The sequence below is a fragment of the Metopolophium dirhodum genome, chromosome 5 (genome assembly GCF_019925205.1).
Source record: "Metopolophium dirhodum isolate CAU chromosome 5, ASM1992520v1, whole genome shotgun sequence".
Taxonomy (NCBI): Eukaryota; Metazoa; Arthropoda; class Insecta; order Hemiptera; family Aphididae; genus Metopolophium; species Metopolophium dirhodum.
Genome location: NC_083564.1, coordinates 39,126,921 through 39,151,066, shown reverse-complemented (window position 1 = coordinate 39,151,066; position 24,146 = coordinate 39,126,921). Strand labels below are relative to the sequence as shown.

Here is a 24,146-nt window from a genome sequence, read left to right as displayed (position 1 = left end):
AATATTATACAAAGTGGATTAGACAATCCACCTTGCCACCTTGGTTAAATTAAGTATTAACTATAGTTAATAATTGGTGTATGGGCGGGTACTCTTGTCACTTTGGGCAGTAGCCGGTAGTCAATGACGGATCCAGGGGGGGGGAAGGCTAGGCCCATGTCCAGGGCCCACCCAGACATTTTTTTTTTAAAATATAAATATTATATATTACCTTAATAACAAATAAACAAAATCTAAACTTCTTTTCATATTGATTACCCATACCTACTACATTTACATAGACAACATTTTTAAATTAAGAATAAAGTGTAATATTTTATTATAATTGTATTTGTTTTGTAAAAAAATTGTTGCCTCCCCCCCCCCCCCAGATCTTTGCTCTGGATCCGTGCCTAGGTAGAGTAGACACAATTATAGGACTGAATAGTAGTAAATACTAATAAGTAGTAAGTACTAACTAGACGGTAGAGCAGTCATATACTCATATTCATATATAATTTACCTATTGGCTATTACCATTGATTATAAATACTAGAGATCGCTCACTGGCCCGTATTTACGCGACGCGAATAGTATCAATGCTATAACGCATGCCGTAGCCACGTCGTCAGTATAAGAAATACGTCCTATATATGCTTACATTATCAAACTGAAAAGCCCAATTGCAAATTCATAGAAAAGATACACATATTACTATATTAGACAGAAGTAGTATAGTAGTAATATGAAGTTATAATTATTAAGTATAGTAATATTGTTCTATGGTAATATCACGGTACGCTTAGTCGCTACCATGATGGCATGACAAAGTATATATTTTGTCATGGTGGCTAGTACGCACGTCACCATTGGCGAACGGACGTGGTTCACGTGGATTATAATGTATTACAAAATTATTCTTGAAAATTGACAAGCGAAATGCCACTGATTGTTGTCGCCTACCAGTAACCACAAGTCAGCTACAAAGAGCTTGTCTGCGGATTTTTCACTTAAACGACCATATTATATTTTCAATAAAATATTACAAAATAGCTATATGTATAATGCATAAACAAATGGCTGCCTAAACCACAGACTAAATTGTTAAATTATTACAGAAAAATTCTGTGCCCTTTGATCTTGAGAGTCTGTTAATGGCAACTAATCACCTTTGACGGACAGTGCTCAAAGTTATTCATTCATTCATCGGATATTCGGTTATCACCATTCAGCACTCACCAGTCACCAATACGGCAATAGTATTACAGCCGCTGCGTGGATCGTAGGGGCGCGGCGTCACGCCATGGTGCCATCCATACAAAAATGATTAATGCAATAATGCAATTATGCTAATGCAACAGGAAATAAATAAGAATAGTAAACTAGTTTTGCGTAAATCAAAATCTAGCCTAAGAGCTACTGAAATATAATATAGTAAATAACAATTGCTATCAGTTGTACGTTTTAATGTTTTCCCCGATTTCCTTACAACGTACTGTAGTCTGTAGTCTGTACGTATGTATAACTATTTTATTATTTGTAACATTCTCTAAATTATGTACCAATTATAATATTAATTACTATATTTATGCATAATTGCATAAAAATAAATTTTTTAATAAAAGTACTTACCAATAGGCAAGGCTTAAAGTGGCAAAGGGTAGGCACTCTGTGGTTTATATTTTATTTTGAGCGTTCCATACAATTTTTTCCCAAACAACAATTCATTAATTTATTCAACCAACATTTTTTTTTCTAAATATTAATTGCTTTTGTTAATAGGTAGCAAACATATCTATATTATATAGAATCATAATACCTATATATTAAATTGAATTAAATAGGTACAAATAGTTTTAGGCACATAAATTAAATTTTTCTTTCTTAGGACTTTTTTTCAGTATTTCACAAAATAGTTTTTTAACAATACTTACATATTATAAATTAACAAAATTAAATATAACAAAATAATAGGCTCAAAAGTAACATAAATAGGTATTATATTAATCTTAAGAATTAAGGCTTCATTGAAAATAAATCATTTTTTTACCGCTTTCATAATATGAATTATCAAAATTAAATAAATTAAAAAAACAATATTAATAGGAACATAAATATTATACTGCCCTCGTAACTTAGATATATTGCACAAAATGTTAAATACATATTAATTAAACATTTGCAAGGCTCATCTGGCCAATAATTTTTATCAATATTTTTTTATATAACTAAAAAACAGATACTAATATATACTAAAAATAGAAAATTTTAAATTGTTGAAAATAAATTATTACTTTTAACGGAGGATAAGTATTTAAAGTTGTTATTAAAATTAAGCTTTATTTCCTCAGTGTACCTGCAGCGTATCGTTCGAAGAATTAGTTAAAGGCCTTATTAGTTACGCATTATAAACACAATCCAATCAGAAGTAGAGCGACTGAGTCTCACTAACCCCTAGTTGTAGTAGGTAGAAAATGTTCAAACACTCAATAATCTTCTTGAAAAAAAAATGAATCCTAATGAAATTATTAAATTCCCACCTTCAAAATCTAAAAAATATCTGATATAAATACTGAATACTGATCAAATGATTGATATAATTACAATAATATTAAATATAAATAATATCATGTCTTACAATGTATCATAGATTAAGTTTTTAATATTTTTATTTAAACAGGTAGATAACTATATAGATACCTGATACCTAGGTACTATGTGTCTATAGATATTTATTTCATTGGACAAGTTGGACTAAGATAGTTACTCCTAAGTCATAACAATTAACTTAATGTTATAATTATTATAATAAATAATACAATTATTAGGTACCTATAAGGAAAAATAATACTTAAATTTTCATAAGAAAATAATATGAATATTTTTTATATACCTACATAATTACTTCAAAATACTGCTGAATACACCATTTTAATAGAAACCTATAGTTTCTAGAGGTTAGTTAAACACTAGAAATACATATAGTTAAAAACACCTATCAAGATAAGGTATACAATTTTAATTTTAACTTATGTATTATGTTCCTTATAAGATAATGTAAATATGCTGTTATACACTTATAACATCTGTACAAATACACAAACACAATAATGTTAAAATTCTTTAACCTCATTTAATTTCTACCAATTATAAATAATTAATGAAACATTACGTTAAATTTACAAGTTATACATAAAATGTACCTACTCGATAAATAATAATATTCTAAAATGTAGTCGCAAATATTAGGACCTATCCAAATCCCCAAAACCTACGAGATAATTGATTCAAACAAATATAATTTGAAGTAGGAACCTATCAGCTTACTGTTATTATCAAACCGTAAGGAATAATTATATCTACTATAACACTATATACATGTGTATAAAACATACCTATAATAATATTATTTTATACCTATTTACTACAGAATTATAGGCACATTATTCAAAATATCGATCCAGTGCCACTTTTGAGGAGGAATCGTCCACCAGAGAAACTTTATTCCAAAGATTGTTCTTTTATTATATAAATATTAAAAATAATAATTAATGAAAATTATTAACAGTATGATTATTATTTAAGTTTTAATATATAAGTATGATACTGTACCTATAATTCAAGAGTTCATCTTATATTGCATTAAAATATACTTTAATTATAAACCTGGGTGCAGTTTTGTATTTATAGGTGTTTGTATTTGTAGGTGCAATAATCAATTCTATACAATTTAAAACATTATATTGAGTAAAATGGTAAAATATTAGTTCAATATGTTTATTGTAGATAGAAAACCTAAATGCATAACACCAACAATAGTAGTAATATAAACTGTAGTGTTTAATGTAGTTATTTAGACGCAGCAACAAATTTGGTTAAATATTTATAACAATAAGTTCTCTTCACTTTCATAAAAACTCACATACCTATTAATTGCATTTTGTTCTAAATTTTTGTAAAAATATTTAATTTCTTATATCATAAACTCTTAATCAAATTTGAGAAAAAATATGATAGGTTATTTACAGAATATAAACATTTAGGTATAATACTAAAATATAAAATAATTTTCCTAAGGAATTAGGATAAAGATAATTTTAGTACACAATCATTTATTTTTATGTTAACTTCTACAAATGCAGATTAACAAAATAACAAACTGATTTTTTCTTAAATTACAATCAGTTATGATAACATAACATTTTACAATGTAAAACTTAGTATTGTACAACTTACTTCAAAATCGAACAGTTGGATTTATGTTTGGGTCTGACATACATTTTGAACATTTGGCTATGTAGTAAATATTATGCACCTTTTGAAATCTGGAAAAAACCAATTGTATGATAAAAACATAAGAACTTACTCAGATAACTAAAATTATTAAAGTAACTATAAATGTCAATATTAAACTAACCAACATATTGTCACCTTGTAAACTAAATACAGGAAGTTGTCATTTTTTCAATTATATCAGTTTAATCCCAAAACTGCAAAAATATCACAAATTATGACATATCACAAGAATAATAAAATATTTTATAAATTACCTATGTAAATTATGCATCGATAGTTTCTTGAAATGTTGAAAACTGTTTAGTTGAACATTTGCCTAGACATAATATAAGTAGTCTAAAGAATAAAATAATAATAATAATTAATAACATAATCATTGATTGAACATTTTATTCACATACATTCAATCAATGATTGAATCATTAATAAATATGCAGCCACTAAAACTATCATGGGGCCAGGTTTTAAAGATTAATATTCAAAATAGTCACATTTATTCTTAATTAAATTTAAAATTGTATGAAATGTTAATGAGTATAATATAGTAATATTTTAAACATTTTAAAAAACAATTGTTGTCCTAAAAATTTAGGGCACAAGAAATTTAATAATAAAAGAAAATACCTTTTTAGTATTTGAATTTTAATTTACCATCTTCTTATAATTAAAAATATAAATTGTATTTACTTTAATAACTGTTAAAATCCAGTAATGTCACATTTTACATCTAATAACATTACGATAATATGACTTAAAATTGTAGTTAAACTAATTTAGCCCCACAAAATTATAATGACTGTATATTGTTTGGAAATCAAAATTAATCAAATCAAAACGACATTTAATTAGCAAACATTTGACAAATATTATAATTAAAATGTAACTTTCAACATATTTATATTATATTGTTGATCAATTTCAAATATTATACAATTGAATTTGTATTATTTATATTTAATAATAATTTGTAAATTGCAAACCTACCTAAGACACTTACTATCTTGGAACCGGGGGACCTAAGTCCTACGCTGTTGATAGGAGTCTCAATATGTTGGTCTGCATTAAATGCCTAATTTAATATCTTGTACCCAAAATCTATAACTAATCATCTATTGATAGTGAAACCTCTATAAGACACAACGATGGTTGATAAAAAACTGTATTATTGAACGGAATTCACTATTAAAAGTAGTAAGATGCTACATAATCACATTTAACCAAAGTTTAATAAAAAAATCTATTAGAAAAGATTCAGTAATTGAAAGACATTGATAAATAGAGATTTCACTTTAACATGATTATAATAAAACACACGAGGAAATAATGACGTTAATATATTTTACAGAATTTTAGAACATAACAATGCACACTACTTACGATCTGTTCCAATATAGTAGAAATTATGCCTACCATATTTAAGCATTCATTTAAGAATGTTCCTTTAACTAAAAAAAAATGTATTGTGAATATTAAAAATATTGAGTCAACAACAATTGTATTCTGGTCCCTGTATAAAGACTGGGTATTTTTTATTTTATTAATATAATAATATAGTTACACAAAAATTATTCACCATTAAATAAAACGTTTTACATTTAAATTAACCAGTGTTTTAAATTTTAAAAATTATATTGGAAAAACAATAATTAATTAAATAAAAAAATATATATGTATTTATATATATATATATATATATTATAGTAGATATATAAAATGTTTTAATCTTATTTCACCTAAATTTTAAATCATAATGAATATGATAAACAAATATTGTACTAACATAACTTTATAGTGGTTCATAAATGGCATTAAGTGTCAACATGTGAAGAGCAGATAATTTTTGTCTGAAAAAAACATCATTCGAATAGTTCAATACCCAAAAGTTGAAGGAGAGAAATTTGATGGTTATTGATTCCTACCAGCCTCGCTTCAGCAACCTGCCTAACAAGATACAAAAAAAATCATTATGCATAAAAAACAAAAACAATCCTCAGTATTATTTTTATTCAAGCTAAGACTAATTTTTGAAGCATCAACAGTTATAATTTTAAAATAATAATGCTCAATACTCACTTTTAATACCTTCCTCTTGAATTTTGATGGAAATTACCATTACCTCCTAAAACCAATAAATTATGTTATTAGAATTAAATTATGTAACTATTTATAATTCTATAATGAATTATATTATATTATATGAGAATTAAAAGAAAATTATTTAATTATTTCAACAACAAATATTACCACGGCCTGTATGATATGGTACTGCTCTGTTGTTACCAAAATTTCCTCGCATTGGTCCACCTCCATATCCACTACTTTGACTACCTCCCCAATTACCTCCTTTAAATAAATAAAAATATATTTAATTAAATTTATATAATTTATAGATGTTATAGCTGATGAAAATACCTCCATTACCCCAACCTCCTTGGGTAGCTTGACTACCCCAAACATTATTCCAACCTTGAGGACCACCTTGAGCCCAACCACCACTACCGCCTCCATTGCCATATCCCCCAAAATGGTTACCTGAAAATAAATTAACCAACATAAGTAAATATTAAAAATTGATGGTTTTCAGTTTTAAATTATAAGAACGACAATACGATAAAATATTAACTAAAAAATGAAAAATATTTAATAATCAACTTTAATATGCTAAAATATATATTATAAAATTATTGAGAAAAACTTATGTGTATTACCATCAGCTTTGGTTATGTCATTGTTTTTTATATGTAACTTCATAAGTTATAATTTAGATGTAATTATATATTGTATACATTAAGATATAATACACTCACCTCCCCAGTTATTTGGTCCTCCCCAACTTTGTCCTCTTCCACCACTAGCACCACGGCCACCTCTGCGACCTCTAGAAGCCGATGCTACATCTTTACTGACAGCTTTTTTAACTTCTAATTTAGATCCAGAAACTTCATGGGTTTTGATTACTAAAAAAAAATGTATCTCATTTTTAAAAAAAGAATTAAAAAAAAAAAAATATAATACATACAAACAGCTTTATCAACTGAGTCTGAATCATCAAACTCAATGAATCCAAAACCTTTACGTTGTCCGGTTTCTTTGTCTGCAATAATTTGAATGTTAAGTATATTTCCATACTGACCAAAATATTCTTTTAAGTCTTCTTCAGCTTGTTCTTTAATTCCAGAAACAAACATTTTTTTTACAGTCCATGCTATATCAGGTTTGTCTATGTCCTATAACAATACAATTGTGAAATAAATAATAAAATATATAACAGTAGATTCTCTTTTATAAAATTTGATTTAATATTTACATCACGAGGTACAGCACGTTTTGTTTCTACTTCACGACCATCAATTTTATGCGGTCTATTGGACATAGCATCATCTACCATTGAAGCTTTTGAATATGTAATAAAACCAAATCCTCGTGATCTAAAATATAAAATAAACTTGTTATAATTGTTATAAGAAATATCTTATTTTAAGTATAAATGGATATTTAAAAGTCTTTGGCATATTTTTTATTTTAAGAGCATTTTAAACTTTTTAAATCTAATGTAAACACATTGTTAATAGTCTTATTGTATGTACCAAAAACAAAATTAGTTTGAAAACTTTACAAATATTGTCTAAATTTATAGAATAATCAATACACACATTATGTTAAATTTTTGAAAATAATGGTCAACCCATAAAATAAAAATGTTATATTTATGAACTATTAATGCATAATTATTAATTAATGATTTTTTAATGGTACTATAATATTTTATGGACTATTGTTACTTAAATATTCAAGTATTTTTGAAGCGAATGAATTTAAGAGCGATAGTTATTACTATAAAATAATAATTGGTTAAAATGAACAAAACAGATATAAATTAATTTATCTAAAATGTATTTTTTGATTGATTTATCTACTTTATAATTTGGAGAAAAAAACTGTAAATAATACAATTTATAAGTACTAATAATAATTATATCCACTAAAATAAAATAAAAATTTATCAAAAATTATAATCAAAGTATTAAAAATATACAGTTAAAATATTTCCATTGAAATTTACTAATTGATTTCGATTTATAATTAAGCTAACAGCTAACCTACAAATTAATTCTGAGTAATATTTTGTTTATTATTTTTAAATATTTATATTACCTATGCTGTTTTATAAAAAGGATTTGTAAAATACAATTTTAGCTACATATAAATATTGTGTAAACATCTAACTATTTAAGTAAATTTATACCGCATGAATTTGTTAGAAAAATTTAAAGCTTCGAGTATAACCTTTTTGTCACAGGATCTTTCATAACGACTACATCAACAATATCGCCCCACTTTTCGAAAAATTCTTTTAATGAATCATTTGTAGTTGTATAGTTAAGTCCACCAATGAATAATTTCCTGAACTGTTCCGGTTCTTCAACTTCTACAGCATTTTCCCCCTATTCAAAAAATCATAGATTAGTTTAAACACATATGAACAATAAAAACGTAATTTTAAAATATTATAAGACGAGAAAAACTCTTACCGATACACTCATTGTACGAACTATCACACAGACGGATATACGCAAAGAAGAATTATTGTATAATTTGTTGTAGTTAAATTGAGACCCTCGAAATGGCGCCGGAATGAAACTTCGATAATCGGATTGATGATTACCGGTTGTAGGTAGTTGTACTATAGACGCTTATCGTTTAGAGGAACTAGCTGACAGCAGTAAGTACTCGGTGCCTAACAGCGAATGAGCGGACGAATAAACAAAATGATTACCGACCACAAGTTACAAGTCGAGCCTGCACCCAATGTAAATAATGCAATCGTAGAACACGATTAACAAGCAACAGCGTGGAAAATGGAAATGGAAAACGAAAATTCAAGACGGGTTCACACCGCACCTAGCGCCGCGATTCGAAATTAATAGTTAATATTGCAATATAATATTATAATGTACCGATATAGTATAATACAGAGTTGTAGTCCGTAGTACAGGTTGCCGACAGCGACGGGCGTTGGAGGTTTGGGTTTGGATTTTTGGAACTCGGTCGCGGATTAGTCGGATTTGTCTTGATAAGACGGGGACCGCTGAATTAAATTTTAATCAGTCAGTGCAGTTAACAAACCACATAAATGCGCATGAATAACCACCAGGCTGGCAGACTGTAATGTTGTGATGTTACGATGTTAATGATGTCTATCATGCGTCAAGCCAAGCAGACGGTGCAGTGTAGCACAACTGAACAAAAAAAAATTATAAATTCAGTATTGCCAACATGGAAAAGTAAAAATCCAAAACAATTTGGTAACCAACACGATTTAATATTTACTTAAATATATTATTATCTTAAATCGTGGTAACCAACCTTAAAATATAATAATATATATACATTTTATAATAGGTATATTCATAGATTAAAGAATATTCCTGCCTCCTGGATATATTCCTGTATTTCTGAAATGTGTATTTGTGTTTATTAAGTTTATTTTCTAAATTTCTAATTCGACTATTAGAAATTAAATTATTCTTAGCACGGCTAAAAAGTCATTATGATTCGTAGTTCGTACTGGACAGTGGCGCTGAACTCAGGCGCAATTTGGGGAGGGTCTAGGGCGGGCTTAGCCACTCCTAGTTTTATTTAAGCCCCCCCAAGTTTTTAAATATATTCATTCTTAAATCCACCTAATAAAAAAATTATGCGGGTCTGTATTGATTTTATAAATTTAGCCCTCCCCCCCCAAATCAATTGTCCAAATTGCGACTATGGCTGAACTACTGAACTGTCGAATCGACCGGTCAGTGGTCACTGTTGCCAGTAGTCTGCAGTACGTCTGTACTTAAAAGCATAAATGTAAATTAGTGTACAGCATGACGAAATAAAGATATTTATTTCGTCATGATTTAAAGTACTATTATATATAGTACTATGTTATAAACATTAAAACTAAACAGTAAACAGTCATCTGCCGAATATCACTCTACTCATGACAAAATAGACATGACTATATAGTATATACGTCTATACCCTTATATTTGTTCTAGCTTCTTTTATCTATCCCGATGTGAATTCAAAGGTATATCATGACGTGTTCGTGATTTTATTCAGAACGCAAACCAACAATTAATAAAACAAACGCGTTCGATTTGTATTCGTTTTTTTACGTTTAGGTCATAGCACGGTTTAAGATAGTACCATCTTAAATCCGTGGGTCGTAGACTGTAGAGTGTAGACACTAGTATAACTATAATAACTAATAAGTAATAATCACAATATCGGATGTGTAGATTATAAATATATTATATTATCAGCTATTTCGTGTTATAACCTATGACCTTTCACTCAATATAAGTAGTATCCTAAGGTCTATTGTCTAATAGTATGTTAGTCATGGACTCATGGTATGTTAAATGTTTATAACGAAAAGAGCGAACCTTAATCGTTATTCATTTTGGTCATTATTACATTCATCATTTATGACAAAATATAGTATGTATTTACTATATTATTATACTTTGACACTGTCACGATTATATTGATCCTGATTAGGTCGGTGGTGGGTCTTATAATTTCCTATATTATATTAAATAATAAAAAAGTCTGCAATATATATCCTTAATCCACTTGCTCTTCTTGTATTACCATAGATTTGAAATTACGAGTTATTATAATCATGGGCACAAATAACGGAGGAGTTTTATAGGGACTTTTTAAAACCGAAAAGGGGGCTTGGAAAGTTGGGATAAAAAAAGGTTGGGAAACACTTGCCTAGACGCAGTGGCGTAATTAGGAATTTGTCCTGGGGGGGATATATATTTTTTTACACACAAAATATTAAATTTTCAAGTACATTGGTGAGTAAATAATATAATATATAATATTATGAAGGTTCTGGGGGGGATCTATCCCCCTCATCCCCCTTAATTACGCCCCTGCCTAGACGAGCTTACAGGTAGGACCACAGGGCTCCTCAGACAGACGTACAGACGTACTCAGTTGTTCTGTACTCCTGTGGTTGTAGACTGTAGTATGTCGTCACTATAGAAGTATAATACGTCTATGGTCGTCACTTATCTACTATCCAGTTGTCTACTAATTGTCCGTAGTCTGTACTCTGAACGCTAAACCAAACATAAGTCATAACAAAGTACAAACAACGCAGGCTGTGTCCATAGTGGTTAGTTCTTGAACTACAACTTACAACAAAAATCATAACATTCCGCGTTATTTTTATAACAAAAAATAATTATTAAGCAAAAGGAATTACCACACATTTACGATTGTGATTTGTGTTATTAGTTTATTACCATGAACTATAATACCATAAACTATCCTAGTTCATGGTTATTACTTATTTGTGTATAATAAGTACATAACTCTTTAATGTATAATTGAATGTAAAAATTGGAAATAGTGATAACTGGAAATCCTTTATAATTATTATTTTCTTTTAGATAATATTATAAAATAAAATAATAAATAATCGTACATAATATTATAAATTATAATCAGTGTTATAATCTTTGGCGGTTATATCGGTTGTTGCCTAATGAGCAGTTGTTGTGATCATTGGGTTTAAAATTAAATTATGTTCTACTGTTTACCTAGTGTTTATACATATTTTAGTCATATCTTACATAGTTCAATTATTTATAAGTAATAAGAATAATTATTTGATCATACGAGATACTATTATGCACATTACACGGACGACGGACCAAGATAAATTCCAGATCACTATTCAATATTCATTAGTATAAGCTCGAAATAAGTTATCTTTCGTCATTTAAAAAATATTCTTAAACAATTATCGGAGGAAATTCTTTAACTCTACACATATTTACGTCAGCAGTTGCAGATCAAACACTTAACACCACATGTCCACATCAAGGTATTATCTATAACTTAAATTCCTATATTTATGTTGTTTCTGTATATTTATGTTTTTTAATTACTAAGAATTATTCATTTTTTGAGTTTTGTTTTACGAGCCAACCAGTGGCGTAACAAAACATCTTTTCCTGGGTATGCCCAATATTTCGATGGAAGGATTACCATTAAATATGTTTATTAATAACAAATATTGTTTGAGGGGGGAAGCCCTACTATATAAAAATATTGAATAAGCTTAAAAAATGTACGACATTTTTGAAGGGGCTACTGACATTTTTGGAAGTGCTTAGCCCCTAAAGCCCCCCTACATGTGCTATAGTATTAAACTATCATAAGTATCTAACTGACTACAACTTATAATAAACATTCATTATTTTTGGAAATCAATTAAATAATATTATAATAGAGGTGACTTAAAATAATGATAATAATAATCTTTATTGCCACAATAGAATATAATATACAATATTTACAAAAATAAGACTTAAATATTGCAGCACCCCATAAGTGAAGCTTGTGCTGGAGGCACGATTCTTATTATTTAAAGTGAATACATAATGGATAATTCACATGGGTCATGTGACAGTATCAATTAGAATAGAGTCGAGAATATACGGTCTATATTCTATAATATATAGTGTACCGGCTTAATTGCTTGCATCACACTATGCATTTCATTGGAGGCCGATTATTTAAGAACCAATCGGCAAATGAACAGCAAGTTATTAAAAATTGTATTTACACTAATTTTACAATACCTATATTAATTTAATTATATTCATATAGACATTCAATATGATACAAAACATTTATTGGGGAAAAGTGGGTAGGCCTGGACCTCTACCCGGCCTACCCGCTAGTTACGCCACTGGAGACAACAAAATTAATAACCCTACTTAAGTTAAATGTACTTTTTAGTAATAATGTGACAACTTTATAGTTTAATGCTCTACATTGAATAAAGAAATGGAGAGTAAACAACAAAATAAACTTGAAAATGATGAAGTAAATGAATTAAAAAGCATGAATGCAGAAGAAACACAAAAAAATGAAGAATTAAATGAATATATAATGCCTATGCAAACAAATATTATGACATCAGCTATAGGGCGCAAAGATCAACCCTCAAATAAAGTAATAAGTAAAAAAATGATTATGTTATTTATAATGTTTATTCACATAATGTATTTTAAAACTTAGAAAGGGGATCAGCAAAGACAAATTTGGAGTGGAAAATATGATAATTTATTTTCTTCCAATAGTATTCTTGAAACTATTGAAGAAAATGATAATATGCATCAACCAAGTGTATCATTAGCTAACTTTGGCAATCCCAATAAAGGTTTAATTTATTTTTAATTATGTTATTTCAATTTACATTTTACTTATTTAAGGGGATTCGATACCGTGATTTTCTGTTTTTTTCTAACACACTCGCAACATAGTATTTTAGACGTGTTTTTTTGCCAAACATTCCAATTAATCTATTGAAACGATAAGAATTCTGAAAACAGACTTGAATTCTTCGTCAAGTCTACTTGAAATCAACTTTCTCACATTTTTGAAATTATCCCCCAAATTTTATAAAACGTCATATTAAAAAAGAGTATTTAAACATTTTTGTATTTCAATTTTTGGAGAAGCTAAAATCAAAAAATTAAAATTGTGGGAAAGTCGATTTCAAGTAGACTTGACGACAAATTCAAATCTGTTTTCAAAATTCTTATCACTTCATTAGATCAATTGATATGTTTGGCAAAGAATCTGTCTAAAATCCTATGTTGCGCATGTGTTAGAAAAAAACAGAAAATCACGGTATGGAATCCCCTTAATAAATATAATCTAATTATTTTATCTAATATTCATAGAAATTGTTTATAGAATTTAAAACATCATTTGAATTATCTGAATGGGATTTAATTGGAGAAGAAGATCCGACTGTGATTACTGAATTCATAAACAATGAAAAAACTGAATGTAATTTCTCTCCGTAAGTCTTATTAATATTCATAATATACTAGCTAACTAATGTGCTTTGCCTGAAATAAATGTTATTACTTATTACGATACATATACATTAAGAAAAGAATAATTATTTAGCAAATAAATAATATTATGTGTGAAATATATCCAGAAGACTATATAATAATGATCCATGACATAAATGTTAAAACTTATAACCTATCTTTAAATAGATTATTTCATATACCACATGGTTAGGTTTATTTTATTATTTATGGTAAACTTATACCATTTTAACTTTTTCCCTCGAGTAAATGGTTTAATGGTTTAATGGTTATACTTATGAATTATGATTAATGTAAGTGTTTCATAAGTCTCACACTTTGAAATGTTTGATTTATTACCAATATCAACAAATGCTCTTATTGTAGCTATAAAATATTGAAATTAAATATACTTAAAGTTTTTAATAGTAAAAAAAATTCTCTTTGCGTTTAAATCTTATATTATGTTATGATGAATTTTTATTTAAATTTAAATTATTGAAAACTTGTATGTTTAGGGTTGATTCATTATCTAGTTATAATCAGTGGCGGGTATATGCTAGTTCTGAAGGGGGGTCGAATTTCCAATCCATAGAGGTAATGACGGTCAACCCCTTCCATTATTTTATATTGTAATAATGTATAGAGGTAGTGAAAATCCCAAGGAGGAGCGGTCCACCAATTACTCTCCCGGTAACAACAGTACGTTTGATAATGTAATAATAAACTATTTTTAATAATACTCTGTCCATTTACAATAACTTTGAATATTATTTAATTTGTAATGTCATTAAAACTACTTTTACATCATCCACTTCAAAAATAATATTTAAATATTGCTGTAGAGTGGCAAATATGGTAGAGCGTATATTGCAGTTGCAATGTTACGGTAGGGCGCATTTGATAAGATAGCCAAACTTTTTAACCAACTTTTTACTTAACAATTACTAAAATTTTAAAATTATTCTATAAAAATATTATCTACTGATAATATTATATTCATAAACTTTTTAAATCATACATGTATGTAGTTTTTAACATTTATTCTTATTTGTATCTTTATTGTGTGTTTATCAAATATATTACTTAAAAGATGTCATATAAGTGGAATGTATCATAGTGTTATAAATACCTTTACCATTGTATCAACAAAATTTAATATGTCATCCAATAATGTATAACAAGTGATGGGGACGCTCTTTTTTTAAAAGTAAACAGAGTCCTTACTTGAATTTTGCCTAGTCGATCATTGTTTACAGTTGCTATTGTGCGATCTCTTTTAATCTAATTATATAGAAGACAGAAATGTCTAAAAATCAAGGTTAGAGCATAACACTATTAACATACCATCGACTTGAAGATAACTAGTCCTTTGGCTGTAGTTGGTAGTATAAACGGGATAATAATTTTCATTGAACTTTCAGTACAATTATTCCTTGACCAGTGTTGTGATTGTATTCTTATCAAATTGACTTAAGAGGACAACATACCAAATTTTTACATTCACAATAACACATTTTACTCAATAAATTTAATATAATTTTAGAAATTGTAGAGTAAAATGTATTATTGTGAATAAAAAATTTGCCATGTAGTACGTTTATTAGACGGAAGCAACAAATGCCCGTGTGGCGTCCTCATAATCCTCTTACCTTATGATTTGCCATCTTGCTTTAATTCTCCAACACCTTCAGATTTCTATATAATTATTAATTACCATCCCAAGGTATACTGTTAGTTGTCCCTGATCCCCAAATTCTACTTCAGTCGTTAGTCTTCTAATATAGCAATAATTGATTTATCGGTCTTTATTAACCTTAGCTCAAATATCTATAATTTTTTTTATAATATTTTATTATTCAGATCTTCCAATATTTGTGAAACCCCCAAAAAAGTTTTAAGAGAACGTGTAAATAATTATAAACGTATGTTTGAAACGAGTATGAAGGAAAACAATGAGCTAAGGGAATTCACAACTCTTGAAAAACAAATGTTTTATGATAATGTGAGTATCCAAAAAATGGTAATGGATTTATCCTATGACTTACTATATCCATATGGATGTTTATTATTATGTTATAGAATGAACAGTTAAAAGATTTAAGTCATTTGAGAAAGCAAGTTGACAATCTTCAAATCGAAAAGAATGAATCTGAAAAAATTATTGAAAAATTAAAATATTCAGTTCAAGTAGTTGAAAGTGAAAAACTTGATATTGAAATTATTATTGAAGAACAAAGAAACAAGTTTGAAAAACGAGAAAATGAACTTCTGGCTACAATTCAGGTTAAAACTTTAGCAAGTTGACTTTAAGTAATTATTTGTATGCTTTTATTTATATTTTTTTTTTATGTATGTAGGAAACAAAAAAAGAGTTAAAATCCAAAGAAGATCAAATTAAAAAATGCATATTAAGTAATAACTGTATGACAGAGAAACAAGAAGAAATTAAAAGACTTGAAATGAAAATTAAAGAAATCTATCAATTGAATAATACATATACTAATGAAATAGACACTTTAAAAGTACAATTGTTAAATAAAGACCAGCAACTCAATGTAGAATTGTCTGAACGATGTTCACTATTGAAAGAGTTATCTCTTCTTCGAAGTTATTCAGCTGAAGTTAAATCAATTCCATGTGCTATTCAATGTTTAGCTGATGAAGGGTATTTTAGTCTTAAAAAAAATAATATATTAGGACTGGTTCAACTATTGGAACACATTCATGATATAGTTGAACAATTGGAACAAAAAAACAAAAATCTAATAGATGAAAATAATAATTTGAAATTAATTACCAATAATTTTAATATTCAAATGAATAATATAAAAAAAGAAAATTATGGATTGAGATTAAAGCTAAATTCAATTGAAGAAAAAATTATATTTACCATTAAAGAATTTAGTGGCAGTTCTGAGATTAATATTGACAACGCTGATACAGAAAGTTTAATTGAATTTGCTCAAAAACATTTTGAAGAAAACACAAACAAAGTTGATATACTGTCAAACAATAATTTAATTTTAAAAGAAAAATTGTCTATATCAAATATAAAACTCTGTGAAATAATATCATTTGTATTTAATAATCTTGATTATATTCTTCAAAGTATTTCTACTATGGAAGAGAGATCAAGTACTGAAATGGAAAAATTGAAGAAGGAACTTTCTGAAACTATAGAAGAAAACAGATTTTTAAAATCTAGTATTCAATTGTTTAATATATTAACATTTGAATGCGTTGATATTATTGAAAAAGTAAAGATAAACCAGTCAAACGCTATATATCTTCAAGAAGAACTTACTGTCTGTAATGGTGTTAAAAACGTATTACAACTACAAATTGAAGAATTAAAAGGATTGAACACAAATCTTAATATGTTAATTGAAAACCAAACTAAAGTTGAAAAACAAATCAAAGACGAATTGGACGACACCAAATTTAAACTTTCTCTAAAAAATGAAGAGTTAAATGAAAGAAGAATTGGAATAAACCTGGATAATGAAAGTGAAATTCGTAATGAATTAATAATAAAAACTAAAGAGTTAGAAACTTCAGTTTCCCAAGTGTATGTATTACAATTAACAATTGAAGAAATGAAAATAAAAACAAACTCTAATGCTATTACTATTGAAAAACTAAATAATGCACTCGATAGCATTGAATTTGAACTGAAAGAAAAATCTAAACTTGTGGATGAATTCAAAAATAATAAATCAAAAGCAACAACATGTAATAATTTAGAAATAATTAATGATCTAAATGAGGTTATTACAAAACTTAAATCTGAATTAGAAGATAAGTTAATAAATGAAAAAACGTTAAGACATGAATTACGGATTGTTACAGTAGAATTGGATGATGTTATTGTTAAAGTCAATGAGGTAAAATCAGTAGTTGACATTTTAAATATAAAGGATGACTCCAAAATTTATATTTTGCAACAGCTTAACTGTGAACTAAAATGTATTGAATCTAAACTTAATGAAAAAAATGAGATAATTAGAAAATTAGAAAACACTAATTTAGAACTTTTAACTAAATGCACAAATTCTGATCAATTCAATAAAATTATCACTGAACTTAAAATAGAACTGAAGAACAAAATTAATGTTGAAAGTAAATTACGAGATGAACTTGAGGCTAAAACTATGAAATTAGAATATGCTATGCTTCAAGGAAATGAGATTCAAACTGTGGTAGAAAGTATGGAGAATGAAATAAAATCAAATGTTGTTTTAATAGACCAATTTAAATCTGAATTAGCTACAAAATCAAATTTATTAACAAAATTAGAAAATGTTAATTCAGAATTAGTTTTGAAATGTGATAAATTGAATGAAATTCTATTAAACAATACAAAGGATAATGAACAGTACCATTTAAATATTCAAAATCAGTTACAACAAGTTAGCAAAGAAAAATTACTAATTCAAAATGATTTGAATCTTATAATCCAACAATGTATAGAAATTTCAAAACATGATGAATCAAAAAAATATTTACAAGATAAAGTACAACTATGTGTATTGAATTACTATAATTTGTATACAGAATTTGTTCATTTGTCTTGTGATATTGAATCATTATTAAAATGTCAAACCATTACAGTATCTAATTTGAGAGAAGAAATTCTACTAAAATCTGCAGAAATTGAACACTTGCAAAAACAAGTACTGGACCCACGTTTACAGCAAGAATATAATCGACTAGAAAAAGATTATATGTCAAGATCTTGTGAATATGATGAGGCACAAGGAAAAATATTACATTTAGAATCAATGTTGACAAGAAATGAAGAATCTGAAAATGTTCTTAAAAATGATTATGAATCAAAATGTATTGAACTGGAAGAATACAAGAAAAATATTGAATTTTTAGTTTCTAGAAATGATTCATTTCAAATCAGAGTTAATGATTTCGAAAATAATGTTTTAGTTGATTTAAATGAAGAATTTGATTTAATGAAATCACAATTGGCAAAAAAAACTGACCATGAAAAAATGTTACTGGAAGAAAAGGCAAATCTAAAATGTAACTTTGAGGAACTTCAAGAACAACTTATTAATGTCACTGAAGAAATGAAACTTAAGGAAGAAAAGTGTGAAGATTTGGCTACAATTATTAATGTTTTAGTAAATGAAATAAAAGATGCAAATTCAGTTAAACAAAATTTAGATTCTTGTTTGAATGAAGCTGAACATGAATTACTTAAGTATGGAGACCTCTGTGAAAACCTCAAATTAGAATTATATAGTGTGCAAAGGGAATTAGAAAATGCATGCATTAAAGCTGAGTCTATAGAAAAACAGTTACAGAATCTTGAATTTAAATTTAATGATAAAATTAATAAAAAATACTTTGATGGTTGTGATGTTAGAAATCAATTAATTGATCCACTTGTTGATTTTGTACATGATATTAAATTGAAACTTACTGAACTCAATTCTGCAATGATATCAGGAAACCAAAGTGAAAAAAGTTTTAGAACAAAAGTTGTGTCAGGCAATGATTATATTTTACCTCAAGAAGAAACATGGAAAATGAGCTGTGACTCCCAACCTGAATCTCCCAATAGCGAAGTTGGTTTAGAAATTGATAATTTACTTAAGATATTAAAAGAAAAAAATGATACAATAAACACTCTTCATATAGCTAAAAATGAAATGGAAAAAAATATTTGTGAACTACGATGTCAAGTGAAAAATCAATCTGATGAAAATATTAAACATATTAATGATATACAATTTATGGAAATTGATCTAAAAGAAAAAATGTCATTGATAAACAATTTAAATAATGAATTGAATGATGTTCAACAATTGTGTACCAAACTAAAGGAACAAATTAATGAATCCCGAGAACAAAATATAAAACTTTTTGATAAAAATGAAAAATTGATTAGTAGTATAACATTAATAGAAAACAATTTACAAGATAAAACTTCATTGGTATGCAATTTAAAGAATGAATTGAATAACCTCCAAATAGAACATACCAAACTTAAAGAACATAATCAGGCAAATAAAAAACAAATTGACCTTAGCTATGACATTGATTTAGAGTTAAGAAATGGTAAAAAGAACATTATAAATGAAATTAACCTACTTGAACCAGGAAAAATTACAGGCGTTCTTACTGATCATAATTTGTCTAATTTATTGGACACCTTTGTCAACCTTATAATGACTAAAGAACATCAAATAGTAACAAACTTGGCTAGCAACCACAGTAAAATTATACAACTATATGAAGATAAAATCAAACAGATGCAAGAAGACATAAAAAAAGAGAAAGAATGGCAACAACAAGTTGAAAGTGATAATGAAAAACTTGTCCTTGAACTTGAAAATCTCAAATCTCAAATTTCAAACTTTCCTTGTAGAGAATTAAAGATAAAAACACTAACAGAAAAAGTTTTGAAAGCAGAGAATCTATCTTTTAATTATTTGAGTGAGTTGGAAGAATTAAAGACTCAATTGAGTAAAACAAGTGAACAAAACTTTCAGGCATTATCACATGAATTTGAAGTATTTAAGACTAACTCAGATCAGTCTATACAAGATTTGAAAAATAAACTTGAAAATCTAACCAAACAGTATAATGAAACATTAAGTATGTGTGAAGTTCAAAAAAGTTGTCGTTTTAGTCTGGAAGATCAAATAGGAAAGATTCAATCAGAATGTGCTAGTCTTAAATCTGTTATTGAAAAAAAAGATGAAGATATTAAAAACTTACTTGTAGGATTTAAATTGAAGACAAATGAGTATGAAATAATGAACAAAAACCATAGTTTACAAAAAGAAGAAATGAGAATTTTTCATGAAAAGAAAATCAGTGATCTACAGTTTGATTTAAGTAATACGAAACATAAAATGTATTGTACAGAAAAGTTGCTAAAAGAAATAAATAAAAATAATGAAAATGATAAAGTTAAATTGAATATGAATGATAATAGTTTAATTGATGTAAATAATGTAACCGACAAATTAAGAACAATACTTAAGTGTAATGGTACATTGTCAGAAATCTACGAAAACATATGTTCATTAATGACCAAATGTGAATATTTAGAAGAAGAAATTAAAGAATTGAAACATGCTAATGTCAACTTAGACAATGAATGTGAGTCCATGTTAGATGAAGTAAACAATAAAAGCAATAAGATAACTGAACTTTTGACTCAAGTAGATGTGTTGAATCGAAACATTGAATTGTTAACGGGAGAAAGAGAGTTTTTGAGAAACAAATGTAAACAATTTAAAATCTTCAATAATGATCTCAAAAAATTAAATGATGAAATATGTAGTTATGAGCAAAACATTTATGAACTTAGAAAAGACAAAGGTCAGCTAATTGTACAACACAATAAAGAACTGAAACAACTCAAAAATGAACTACAAGAAATTCAAGCTAAAAATTTGGAACTGTTTAACGAGTACAGTGCATTATCCGGTGAGTGTAATTTTAGGATTTAGTAAAAATGTATATGAATATTGATTTCATAAAGTTAATCATTGACAGAGACTGCTAAAAATTTGGAAAAATCACTGAAGGAAGACATTCAACAATTAAATAGATGCATTTTTGATAAAAATGCAAAAATATCCACATTAGAACTGTTTTCCAAATCCTACTCTGATGATCTCAAGAAAAAGAATTGTGAATTGGAAATTGTCTTTAAAAGGGCGAGAGATGAGGTAACCGTAACATTATTCAATAAATTATTTGTTTGTATTAAATTTTATATCTGCAACAGTACTTTCAAGAGAAAAATTAAATATTTAAGTTAATTTTTGTCTTCCTGTTTTAATCAAACTTAAATATCTTGATGAATTATTTTTTTGTCACCTGCACCGAAAGTTTGGTTTCCAATAGCATTTAAAAGCGTGATTTTCCGTACAGCAAGCGGCAAGATAAAAATCCCCAAGTGCTGCGCGTACATTTCACACGCAACGCAGGTATACCCTGCATAAACAGTCACTGAAATCTATACCACAGTCGTTGGTTCCTTACAAATTAAACTTTTAGTTACATATCATAATCATATTATAACCTCTATGTGTGACGCTCAAAATAAATAAAACCAAATCATTTCTTTCATGAAATATTGTTGTCGTAGAATTATAGTCTAGTTATTGCATAGATCCCTGCATTACCTTTGCTGTGATCAATGAATGCAGAGGAAGGACAAAAAAGCGTGTGGCTCGTGCTGGAAGGCAATTTCAACTTCCCGTCCTTGCCACACAATATACTATTTAACTGTGACAATAAATATTATGTAAAGAAATGTTCATTTACATAAATAAAATATTATTCCATTTATACAGAATCATATGTTGCGCAGCGAATTACGGCGTTTGAAAAAAATTACAAATGTATGTAGAGCTGATCAATGCACTCAAACTGTTGAAGAACAAAGCTTAATGAGTAGTACAATAGTAAGTAATAAGTTATAACAACTTTTATTGTTATTTTAATACCAATTATTGTAATATATTTTTAGGTGACAAACCAAAAATGTATGTTAGACAAAATTGCTAAATTTGAGAATGATAGTAAAATGATGAAAATGATGCTACATCATCGTAAATCTAAAATTGAAGAACTTGAAAAGCAACTCAATGAAAGACATAGTAAAATATAATAAATCTACCAACTGTCGTTACATATTTATAATTTGTTTGTATCATTTTTGTATTTTTATAAGATATCAATATGCATTTGTATAATAGTTGAATTATACTTTAATTGTAAATTGTAATATTTTAAGCAAACTAAGCTTTTAGTGATATTTAATTTATATGGTTTATATTGTAATTAAACAAAAATTATATTGATTTAGGTATACACATTTTTAGGATAGACTTCTAGAATTGTCTTGAAGTTCAATACATTTAAGTCTGTTACATGAATTATTTTGATTTTAATCCAATATATTGAAAGGTTATTTGGAAATTGTTAAGAATTTCAAACAACTATTTATCTGAACTCCTTAAAATAATTATTAATTTTTTTAGAATAAATGTTTCATAAGTTATATATGAAAAAAAATTTTAAAGTAAAATTAACCTTCAATAATGTTAACATATTTAGCATTAGAAGAATGAATGAGGTAACTCAAGAGTATTAAAAAAGAAGTTTATTTATATAAGTCTCAATTAAAATTAACAAGTCAATTTTGTTCTTAAAAAAAATCTTCGCTTCAATGTAATTTTCCAAATACCACCAATCTGAAAAAAAAAATGATTTCATTATATTATTATATTACATTAGAGAACAGTAGACCTGAAATTAATAATGTAGTACTTAAGATCATTGTCGAGGAATAGAGATTAAACCACAATATGTTGTTTCATAATTAGAAATTAGATTATTAGGTTTTTATGAGTGCTAATTGACGGTTACTAACCTACGTACTCTGGTAACCATGGTCTCTTCATGTCGTGGAAGCTTGACAGGTGGGTCCGGCCATTTTATGGTTGATGGTTTTATGTCTAAATTTATTGTTTTGGTTGGTTTGTTTTTCCCATTGATTCTGCCAGAGTCTATAAAATTTCGATTTGAGGGCTCGGATTGCATCGTCGTATGTTACATGCGGGTATATTTTAGTGTCCGGGGAGCTAGCCGCTTTCATTGCCAGTTCGTCAGCGAGTTCAAGAATATATTGTATTATTTGTTTAGTTCATAAAAATGTCATATTTATTCCTGAGTTGAAAAATTATTGTTGCACAAGTTTTTGATTTAAAAAAGAAAAAAATTATTTAATTGTTATAAGTGTGACTGAATTTAAAAATTATTTTTATTATATTTGATTTTATTAAATAAGTATTGTTTAAAATGTGACTACAATTAAATAATTTACCAAAGAAACTGTGCAATAATTATTTTCAAATTGAAGTGTATTATTACATTATGTGCAAATTTAATGTAAATATTATTAATGTATAAAGTTTAATGTAAATATAA

At 27.2% G+C, this 24,146-nt stretch overlaps 2 protein-coding genes across 12 annotated transcripts; one reads left to right on the top strand and one right to left on the bottom strand.

Annotated features, from left to right (window-relative positions):
- Window positions 1-2,630: 2,630 nt before the first annotated feature.
- LOC132944991 (heterogeneous nuclear ribonucleoprotein 87F-like) lies at window positions 2,631-9,343 on the bottom strand. 9 transcript variants are annotated; one of them, XM_061014572.1, is made up of 12 exons: window positions 8,808-9,342; window positions 8,563-8,720; window positions 7,583-7,703; window positions 7,295-7,502; window positions 7,083-7,232; window positions 6,688-6,807; window positions 6,520-6,618; window positions 6,349-6,394; window positions 5,260-6,216; window positions 4,530-4,611; window positions 4,397-4,469; window positions 2,631-4,304 (listed from the first exon to the last, which is right to left on the bottom strand). In XM_061014572.1, the coding sequence occupies exons 1-8, from the start codon at window positions 8,817-8,819 to the stop codon at window positions 6,351-6,353; spliced, it is 912 nt and encodes a 303-aa protein (XP_060870555.1). In that variant the 5' UTR covers window positions 8,820-9,342; the 3' UTR covers window positions 2,631-4,304; window positions 4,397-4,469; window positions 4,530-4,611; window positions 5,260-6,216; window positions 6,349-6,350. The 9 variants fall into 9 exon arrangements, with proteins under 9 accessions (XP_060870555.1, XP_060870554.1, XP_060870558.1 ...); XM_061014571.1 differs by having other exon boundaries at window positions 4,530-4,591; XM_061014575.1 differs by having other exon boundaries at window positions 4,411-4,469; window positions 4,530-4,591.
- A 2,288-nt stretch (window positions 9,344-11,631) lies between these two features.
- Window positions 11,632-23,583, top strand: LOC132945973 (putative leucine-rich repeat-containing protein DDB_G0290503). Of its 3 annotated transcripts, none has more exons than XM_061015826.1 (10): window positions 11,632-12,166; window positions 13,109-13,302; window positions 13,369-13,510; window positions 14,050-14,158; window positions 16,038-16,179; window positions 16,257-16,460; window positions 16,535-21,632; window positions 21,702-21,877; window positions 22,508-22,618; window positions 22,684-23,583. In XM_061015826.1, exons 2-10 carry the CDS (start codon window positions 13,135-13,137, stop codon window positions 22,822-22,824), a joined length of 6,291 nt encoding a protein of 2,096 aa, XP_060871809.1. In that variant the 5' UTR covers window positions 11,632-12,166; window positions 13,109-13,134; the 3' UTR covers window positions 22,825-23,583. The 3 variants fall into 3 exon arrangements, with proteins under 3 accessions (XP_060871809.1, XP_060871810.1, XP_060871811.1); XM_061015827.1 differs by having other exon boundaries at window positions 13,087-13,302; XM_061015828.1 differs by lacking the exons at window positions 11,632-12,166; window positions 13,109-13,302 and having other exon boundaries at window positions 13,376-13,510; window positions 14,037-14,158.
- The last annotated feature ends 563 nt before the right edge of the window (window positions 23,584-24,146 follow it).